We start from the raw sequence: 10,579 nt of genomic DNA, 5'->3' as shown, positions 1-10,579 counted from the left end.
GAACGGTTCAATATCGATACGAATATCGTTGCACCCCTAGGAAATAGCTCACCAAACAACACGTTGTGTTTCTGAAAAACCTCTGAGGTATCTGCATTATTTAGGCAATGCAGTACCCCCGAGCAAACCATATGAGAATAAAGTACGTTGAACACTAATAAACTGTAAAGTGCGAGGCAGCTCTCATCCTCTACTTTAGCTCAGCTCAGTGAATTTCTAAATCAGATAGGCTTATACTTTTAATTTTGGCTATGATAATACCTGTAGATATGGCCCCTTCTTATGATGAAGCTGTTCTAATAAAGACCCTCAGCTCATTGTACTGATGCCCAACAGCCACACACTGTAACTTAAAGGAAGCTTACAATATGAGACTGCGCTGGTCACGATAATCTGCTAAAATTCAATCAGTGAGAAGCTGATAGACAAGTTCTGACTCAGTCGCTGCATATACTGTACTTATCTCATAAGAAAGGCATATTTGTTATCACTGGTGTTCTCTGAACTCTGTAGCCAAGGAGACTGAAAGGGACTTTATTTGCTGCCAGCATAGCAATATTGCTTTGACGGTTATTTAAAAGATAACAGCTGGCTGACTGCAGTAGCTAGTCTAAAAAAGGGCTTCTTTGGTATCTACTGGAGGAGACAGAAATTTTATTTGGCTAGTGTAACAAATGGACAAAAATCAGCAGGTGAAAGATTTTCTTGATTTGTCAGAAAACAGTGAAAAAAGCAGATTTTTTGGCTAATAATAACTCAACAATGTTGATTTCTGCCTACTGTAATTTAAAAAGAGACAGCTCATTATCATTTGACTCTTACAGTATTCAGACTAACACTTAACAATTCCCCAAATCATCATTTTTCTCTGGTCCATTTTAAGGCTCTGATCAAGCCTTTTCATTGTTTTTGTTCATTTTGTCCCGCTCGCGTTTCCCGTCTCTGTCGTTTGTCACTGTTCAGACACAGAACACCCAGGAGAAGAGCAGGGCCCCATAACCGTGCTCTCTTTTAAATATACATACAACAAACTGTGTTACTGCAGATGCACACACAGAAGCTGCAGGTAGTCATTACCGCTGCCTGAATCTGCAATGTGTGCGATGTAGTCACAGACACACAAAATGGAGAGCTTTGTGTTACCCAAAGGCAGTCTGTGGATTCACGTCTTCCATGGTCATCACTCTTCTCTATGCCCAACGGTCTCTCCCTGCCACACACCATCCCTCACATATCTTCCTACCCTGCTCCACTAGAGCCTCCCTGGCCTCCTCTCCAATGACATATTAAAGCTACTCTCCTCTCCCAACAGCCAGAGACACCCCTCATTCATCAGGCGCCGTGAGTGAGCTCTCTGCCCTCCTTCGCCTATCCCCGCACACCGCTCCGCAACAACGAGAGACAGAGAAAATTCCCAATAAAAAAAAAAAAAAAGGTTGATAGCAAGAAGAAGTAGAGTAGAGGGAAGGCGATGGCGGTGAAGTCGGGGTAGTTTTTCAAAGTGAGAGTAAAAATGAAAGCGAGCGTGCGAGAGGTGAAGCGAGAGCGGAATCATAACGTACGGAAATTGCTTTCACAGTTGCTGCTATCGGTGTTTGTGAAAGTCACTAAACTCTGCCTTTAATGATGTATTTACATTTCAACCACTGTGACATTAGGTTGTTCAGCCATGTGTGGGATAAGTAATACTGCTGTGTTTGCTGAGCTGTTAAACAGGGCATTTAGATGCAGCACTAGTTCAACACAGAGGAAGTGTAGGTGAAATTAATTTGGCCCATCAGTGTATCTTGTACATATATATACGTGTGTGTCTGTGTGTGTTGTGGGGGCTTCATTTGATTGGCTTTTGCATGACACAAATCAGTGTTTACAGTTCTGACACGTGTGTATTTTGTTATACACTTCAACACTATGAATCTCCTCCTGGTGCGTCTCACATTCTTGACCCTTCAGTAGCTCTAATAACCGGCTGTCTCCCAGAGTTCCCCTGACCCAAACCTTCAAACCATCTGGTGCACGCCACCCCTGCTCACCCTGCATGCTTCTGCTGAATCCTGAATACAGACAGACGCACATGCAGTCGCTGCTGGCCCGATTACATTTAAGTATGAGAAAATAGATCGGCGGGGTTGCTGTTGTTGTTGTGGTTTGGTTTCGGGGAAGGTTGTAATTATCCGGTGAACAGAAGGGATATTTTGGACCCTCTTTTGTATTTAGGAAGTGAATTTCCTCTCCCGAAGCCGTGTCTCACCACCGTGACTAATCTGGCTCTTTCATGGTGAAGCATGTTGGCTAGCCGGCTGCGCTGTGCACATATACATCCTCGCGGTGGCGAGCCATCCTAGCGCCGCTGCTGTAAAACTAATGGCCGTGAATGTGAACACGGTCTCCACCTGGCTCCGATGGTCATCCAGGTGTGCCTGATGAGCCATTGCTGTGATTATCAGCACGGTGCATTAGCACAGCTTGAAGCCCCTCAAGTAAACCACAGAGGAGAGGCGAGCGTTTGTACTGCAGGTGGTCCCCAAACTATGCTAATGGGCTTCCACCTGCTGCTGGGTCACTGAACCTTCTGGAAAGCCCCTGCCCGTGATGCTTTTGGTCTGTTAGAGGGAGCCAACGCTGGAGCCCGACTAAAATTAGGCACATTAGGAACACAAGTGCTTTGCCTTACTTGGCATGTCGTTTATCATGTCTTCCATTCAGAGGCAGAATTCCCTATATGGGCAGATTTGGATCTCTGTGCACCAGGGTGTGAGTGAATGTCTGTATAACACAATCTATACTGCTGCTGTCCCATGCTACAATTTTAGAGGAAGTAAACCAGAACCAATCACATCTTCTCTAACTTCCAATCTCCGTTCATCACCACGGTGCTGTGGGCTTTCGTCCATGTTGGGACGGCTGCAGTTTTCATGCCACAGGGTGCCAGGGAACGGGTGCCCGTGGCATATAGACAAATAAGACGAGGCTAGGGGAAGGGGCTGGCACAAATGTCCACTTTGAGAAAACCCATAATGAGCACACTGTGGCCGCTTTGGTGGCGCTTTCATCAACTCAGCAGTTAAATGCCTCTCTTTATTTAGCTCCCAGACTGTGCAGACTGTCAACTGCACCATCAAGACAATCCTCAGTCACACTGAACAATGGTACATTAACATTTCTTACTGGGTGCAGTCTACTACGGTGCGATTACCGTGCCCACCCATTTATCTACCGTCACATTACTCTGGATGAGGTTCAGATCAATGCTCTGTTCATATTTCCATCTACCCTGAGATGCCAGATAGCAAATTAAAAGAGAAAGTTGGTGATTGCAGAGACCTTTACTATAGATTGGAACTGTCATAAAATTTCCACTGCTCTAGCTAAGTGTCTCAGACAGTCTGGAATATATATATATATGTACATATGTATGTGATGTCTGTTTGTGTGCCTGTGTGTCCTTGCACAAGTACAGAGCACCTTTTGAATCCATTTTCTCAGATAATACTTGTCTTAATGCATTAGCCCCTGCTCAGTGATGCATTAGCCACTTTATTTAAGTTCTCTGCACTAATCTGTGCTGCAGCGAGAATCCCTCTGAGTGTGCAAGTCAGCGAGGGAATGAAGACCTTGGCCAGTAACCTCAAACTCCACTGATCTCTTGCTGTACCCGATATCTTTGCTGTCATTCCCTGCCTCCCTGGCCCATTACTCATCGTGCCCTATTAAAAGAATAAAGCCATACAATGCATTATGTAGCATATTGCTTGACAAAAACGGCATTGATTGTGTTAATAATTTCCACTGATAAATACCTCCATTGATACGGAGGATGTCCTTGGCTTAACTTGGCCTTGCTTCAGTTTCGGACGTCCTCCCGAACACTGGCTGGTCTGTGCCTCTGGGTATAGAGGCTCTCTGTATCTTTCAGTGAGCAAATAAATTCAAGGGGAATATCACAGACGCAGCTGTTGTTCTTTTAGTACGAGTTAGAGAAAGTCGGGGTTAACCCGCCAGTGACCAGAATTAACTCGGTGCCTTCTAAAAATATGGACCGGGCCACAGCGATGACCCGTCAGTAACACTGACCAGCGGAAGTGAATGCTCTTGTGTTTTTTGTATGTAGATTAAACCTCAGGGCGAAGGAGTGAAACTACTGCATGGCCACTTTGCTCTGCGGTAGGGGAAAGGGAGGAGACTGGTGGGAGTGCAACAGCAACCCGCGGCCTGTCCGATTAATTAGCGCAATTGGTGCGAGTTCCTGTTCTGCCATTAGGGATGTGGGTGTGTTGTGCTGGCAGCACAATGACCTCTGCACTGTGGCAGGGCAGTATGGCGGCACGTAGAAGAGGAACAGCTTGAAAAGTGCCCGGGTGGTCCTGTTATATTAGTAATGCAGGCTATTTGCTGGATGTTCTGTCAAAAATCCAATATTTCACAATAAAAGCGTACCTGTGTCTTGTCCGTATCTCTCATATCCTTTTCCTCAATCTCTCACAGAGCCCATGCGCGCATTACGGGGACTCGCCGCCACAGATATCCAGCCCAGGCAGTTGTCCCTGCAGTGGGAGAATTTGGCGTTCAACCTGACACGCTGCCACACCTACTCAGTGTCCCTGTGCTACCGCTACACCATGGCGGGAGGAGGCGGCGGCCACAACACCACCGTACGCGAGTGCCTTGCAGTGGAACACAATGCCTCACGCTTCACGCTGCGTGATCTGCCACCCTACCATGCCATCCATGTCCGTCTGTCACTGGCAAATCCAGAGGGGAAGAAAGAGGGCAGAGAGGTCACCTTTCAGACGGAGGAGGACAGTAAGTCCCAGAAGGAGATTACAGAAAAGACAGTAGATAGATGGTAAAAGACGGAGCGCAGAGAAACTAAAACCGAATAGAGCCACTGGATGAATGCTACACATTCAAGGTTCACTACCAGTTTATTAGATCTGCAGCAAAGTGAAACATTAATATCTGATCAAATGTTTCTTAAAGTTCTAATGATTTCAGTGAAACTGTGTTGCTGTTGAACTCGTTGTTTCCTACTAGCAGGCGTTTCTGTTTATTATCTTTTCCACCTCATTTAAATCAATGAAGGGAGGCTAAATAACAGAATCACCTTGCTTTATATTGCAGTACAACTGAGAGAAACAAAAAGCTTCCGAGATTAAAATAAAAAATCCAATCAACACCTTTCCGAAACACTTTTCTTCAAAAGCATTGTAACCTTGATGAAGGTGAGAATATTGTAGGACTGTTGCTTTAAAAAGCTGTAACATTAGCAAGGTGTACTAATATTAGAGCAGCTGAGAAAAATCTTAAAGCTGCTCTCGCTCCTTAACAGCCAAAGACACCGTCATTCATCAGGCCTTCATATTATAAATGTTATTTTCTTAAAAAACAAACAAACAGAAACCCTCCACTCTCCAATTATCACAAAGTACAAGTTCCAATAATATGTGGTTCCCACTAAATGTTGGCAGTCCAACGTTTTATTGCCTTAAAGCATTTGCTCAGTTTGTCACATGCTAAACTGCGGTCTGGGGTTAGCTCACTGTATGTTCTCATAATAAGTGCAGGCTTCCCACATTGAAACTGTCCCATGTTATAATTTTGTGGACATACACCACCTCCCTAGGATTGGGTCGTCCCTCTTTTGCTTGCAAAAAAGCCCTGAGCTATTGAGGCATGGACTTCACCCGACCCCTAAGATGTGCTGGTGTATCTGGCACCAAGCTGTTAGAAACAGAACCTTTAAGCCCTGTAAATTGTAAGATGAAGCCTCCATGGACTTGTTAGACTTGTTTGTCGAGCACATCCCACAGATGCTTGATTGGATTGAGATTTCAAGGGGAATTTAGAGGCTAAACAACTTGTTGTTGTGCTCCTGAACTATTTTAGTTTTGTGGCAGGGCGCACTACCCTGCTGAAAGAGGCCACAGCCATCAGGGAATACGGTTTCAGTGCTTAGGTATTGATATATGTCAATGTACCATCCACATGGATGACAGGACCCAAGGTTTCCAAGTAGAAAGCATCACACTGCCTCCGGTGGCTGGTCTTCCTCCCATAGTGTCCAACTCCAGGCCTCAAGGGCCGCTGTCCTATAGGTTTTAAATGTGTCCTTGATCCAACATGGCTGATTTAAATGGCTAAATTACCTCCTCAACAAGTTCTCCAGAGGCCTGGTAATGAACGAATCATTTGATTCAGCGGTGTTGGCCCAGGGTGAGATCAAAAACCTGCAGGACACCGGCCCTTGAGGCCTGGAGTTGGACACCCCTGCCATAGTGCATCCTAACACCAGGTGTTTCACCATGGTAAGCGATGCACACACAACCGGCCATCCATGTGATGTCAAAGAAAATGTGGATACCTTCCTCCATGGCTCCGTGGTCCAGTTCTGATGCTTCGTGACCATTGCTGGTGCTTTTATTTGGGGACAGGGGTACACAACAAACTGCAATGCGGATGTAGATTCTGACACCTTTCTACCAGAACAGCTCTGTGCATCAGTGATCCTTGGTCACCTGTAACCTTGCTGCTGGTTCACCGCTGTTCTTTCTTTGTGTTTGATAGATATAAACCACTGCAGACTGGGAACATCCCAGAGTTACAGTTCTGGAGATGATCTGACCCAGTTATCTAGCATCACAATTTGGCACATCTCAGACTTGCTCAGATCCTTAGGTTTGCCAGATTTCTGCTTCTAACAAATCAGCTTTGAGGACAAAATGTTCACTTGCTCCTTAATATCACCCACTCACTAACAGGTGCCATGATGAAGAGATAATCAGTGTTATTTGCTTCACCTGGCAGTGGTCATAATGTTATGCCAGTTTGGTGTAATTCTGCTTTTCCATCAGTGTTCAAAATACACAAATCCATTATCAGCCCAGTTTTGTGTAATTAAAACTTCTCCTCCCCTCTCCCTTACGCATTAATACAGAAAGGGTGACCGGCTGACTGAGTCAGCATCACAAAAGATCCATTTCATTTTTAGATGGAAATAACATAAAGGAGAAAACATATCTGAGACTCGGGCAATCCCGAGATAGGATTTGGTTCTTATTTCTTATCTCCTATTATTCCTGTGTGCCTTCACAGATTTTCTGCGTGGTGGCTAAAGGAGAAATCAATTCTGCCGTGAACCAAAAAAAGGAAAAACATCTAAACAAACAGGATTTTTCAGAAAGCTACATACACACATATGTACAGAGAAAGATAGAAAAAGAGCAACCAAATAAGAGAGTGAATGTTTTTCTTTTGCTTAGATAAAGATGAGTATATGTATAAATACAAACAGTGTGTGCCAATTAGAACCACCTTTTCCAAAAGTCCCAATAAGCAAATTTGTCGTCCTGACTAACCCAATTCAAAAAAACAGTCAACTCAGCTGTTTGGCTCTCGCTTTAGCCTCAGGCCTGAATCTCACATAACAGTCTTCCTCTGCGCAGTACTCGCACAGACCGCTGGGACCAGGACTTCAACTGAATGGCCCCAAAACCATGTATAGTTGAGAGCTCAGGCCTCCACATATTCATCAGTATATTTAAGCTTTGACTGAAGCAGAATAAAAAAATATAATTCTTTTATAATATTTTCTTTTTTCTCATCTTTGTAATGGGTGCATAATTTATGCAGTTCATGAATAAACTGTATCCTTTTTGTGAGTTTTGCCTGCCTACTGCTCTGTGTGTCAGAGTGCTTTGTGTGATGCGTCGCTCTGGGCCACAATGACATTCACTCTGTGATATTGACAGGAGAGGATCACTGTGTGATTAGCCCTTCAGTTTCCCTGACAAATGTTTGTTCTGTAATTTCTCATAGTCCCCGGAGGCATCGCACCGGAGTCGCTCACCTTCACCCCACTGGATGACATGATCTTCCTGAAGTGGGAGGAGCCTGTTGAGCCCAATGGACTTATTACCCAGTATGAGGTGAGCCCATGGAGACATGAGGGTGAATTTCTTCGATGTGTAAATTTAATTGGTTGTAGAGTTTGGTGGATTGGGGCAGGTGCGAGCATTTAGTAGTCTCTCTGTTATCATTGTTGGCTCCGCTGGACTTAAAAGTTGACTTAATCAGCTAACATGGTTGCTGTGCTGTTGTTTGCTGATTCTTTTAATGATTCTGGAGTGTAAACATATTCAAATCTAATAACAAGCTAGGCTGTACCCATACATATCAGCATGTTAAATACCAGTGGCTGGATGGGTGATTAATCAACTTCTCTGTGCTTTATCTCGAACTTTATTCAGGGTTGCCATGGTTTGCGTACCAGAAACTAACTGGGAAAATATTTCTGTGTACAAAGTCTGCAAACGTATAGATGTTAAAATCCTGAACTGTCTGATGATGATGAATCAGTTATGTAAGTGCAGTCTGTACAGTAGTGATTTTAGACTACAACTAAAAGAGAATTTCATATGCTCAGATGAATCTTTAAAATAATGAAATTACATTGATCTACAGTAAAATAAACACAGATATTAAACGTGTTATTGCTAGGAAACCATCAAACTAGCTCGTATTCTCTAGCCAATAGTAACTCTGATATTCCTCTCATGCCCTGACAGACAGCTGGAAAATTTAATTTGAACCTGACTTTGGTTGTTTAAATAGTATTATGTTTAATCATATTTCAACGTCCTGTTAAACACTGTCGGCATTTCAGTTGAAAGGCGCAGAGTGAGGTCTCTGTCAGTTTCTCTCCCTCACCTGCCATCCAAGCTATCCGTGCCACCTGCACCGTGGTGCCTTATTTGTAAAGTGGCTTTGACAATACAAAGAAAAACCCAGTAATATTCTAAATAAAGTTGTTAAATATTATATACTACAGATGGAAAGCATGGTGGTATTAACCCTATTGGTATTGTATAGTGATAAAAGTGAGCATCGGGATTGTATGAGTGCATACACTATTGCTGAAAAGAAAAGTGATGCAGGGATGAGTTTTAAGACGTCAAATGTAAAGAATAAAAAAAATCAGTTTCAATAAATTTAAACATCCTTAATTTTGTAAATCAGGCAAATTAATGAAAGACCATCGAGCCAGTGAGTAAAACATTTGTGCCACGTGTGTCATCAACAGTGTGTCATGTGAGAGACGTAGGTCATACATGCTGCCTGAAAAAAGGAGACTGACACTCTGAACTCAACTATGATAGAAGATCAACTATGATCTTCTTCTGAGATTTTGAGTGGCAATCACTCCTGGGTGTCATCCAATGCAAGACCTCCCCAGAATATATAATGCCTGCAAAGTATAGACGCCTTACTCACAGTTTCAGTAAAAGTCCCGGTGCAGGCATCTGCTGCGTGACCTCTGTAGGATAAAACGTACCTCCAACACATAAAGGGCTGCTGGGATAGTTGGTAAAGTCTTAAAGCTAAGCAAAATGCACGATCAGGCGCTTAGCTGCAGGCTGAGTTTCTTTATTGGGTTGCTTGCATCATACATACGACTAAACTCATAAATTAAACTGAGGTGGATGTGGATGTAGTTTGTTCTACTGCTTCCATGCCATTTTTGTGGTCAAGAATAAAATATAATTTTCCCATCTGGTTTGATAAATTTAGAGGTTCTTTTTAAGGGGTTGTTAACTTTATATTCAATATTTTTACCAGCACAAAAAAAAATCTCCAGCAATACAAAAAAATAACAAACCCAAACAGCATTTTCCTGGAACTGAAACGTGCCTGTTCTTTTTTTGTTTCCTGCCTAGTGCAGAAAATATTTCCCTCTCTAGTTGCTGAACCATTTTCAGCATTGCTGCAACTGGCACAGCACAGATAAAGTATGTGCTTAATCACACAACCGCTCTGCTGCAGTTTATGCTTTTTTCTTTTTCCACCCAACGGACAATGCATGTGTGTCTTTATAAACAAAAATAGCAGCGATGACTGGATATGCTTTTGCTGACCCTTGAGCACATGGCTTGGTCTTCTTGTCCTGTAGAAACAGAGCGTGGCACCTTAATCGATACACAAATTTTTGCTGTAGGGCTTCTGCTTAGCTGGACAATCATTTTGCATTTACTTTACACCCTCTGTCTGCAGTAAGCATTCAGTAGGCCTGCCTGCCCATGCTCAACTCTTCCTTCCGTGGCTTCTCTTGCAATGTCACCTCAAGGATATATTAAATAGAATTTCCAGTTTGACATATAAAGTGGAGGCCGCACAAGATTTTTACACTGTAGTGTACACTGATCTTCCTCAACTGACAAAGAAAGCTTTATACAAAGCTGTAGAAATCCTCTTCATTTCTCTCAGATTAAACTATTGACCAGTCTGCCTGAGCCTATCGACCAGAAAGCTGTCCTGCAAGCCCTCCTCGTTCTTCTGTGCTGGGTCTGGCATTTTTTATGAATGCCTTTGTAGCAGAAACACAGTGGTCTGTCTGTTCTCAGTCACTGGATGGCTCATAATTCTATCTTCTCCCTACGAGCATGAGCAGACATTAAGCTCTTCTTATGATAATCAGCAGAAGCTTCGGTTCAGCTCGAGCGTCAGCGCCGGTGTGTGCAACGTGCACGTGCACGAGCACATACGGTACGCATCGTGTGTGTGTTCGTTTCTTCAGTGAAGTGGA

At 43.5% G+C, this 10,579-nt stretch overlaps 1 protein-coding gene across 4 annotated transcripts in view; it reads left to right on the top strand.

Moving 5' to 3' along the window:
• The window catches only part of ptprub (protein tyrosine phosphatase receptor type Ub), a 188,094-nt gene that overhangs the window by 121,922 nt on the left and 55,593 nt on the right, over positions 1-10,579 (top strand). For all 4 annotated transcript variants that reach the window (XM_005744492.2, XM_005744491.2, XM_005744490.2 and 1 more), the window contains exons 8-9: positions 4,486-4,803; positions 7,816-7,925. In XM_005744492.2, coding sequence (XP_005744549.1) covers positions 4,486-4,803; positions 7,816-7,925 — 428 coding nt within the window. The remainder of the gene's footprint in view (positions 1-4,485; positions 4,804-7,815; positions 7,926-10,579) is intronic.

The sequence above is a fragment of the Pundamilia nyererei genome, unplaced genomic scaffold, assembly GCF_000239375.1.
Source record: "Pundamilia nyererei isolate P.nyererei 1_Seehausen unplaced genomic scaffold, PunNye1.0 scaffold00144, whole genome shotgun sequence".
Taxonomy (NCBI): domain Eukaryota; kingdom Metazoa; phylum Chordata; class Actinopteri; order Cichliformes; family Cichlidae; genus Pundamilia; species Pundamilia nyererei.
Note: the sequence above shows the minus strand (reverse complement) of the source record. Positions and strands in the feature narration are given on the sequence as shown.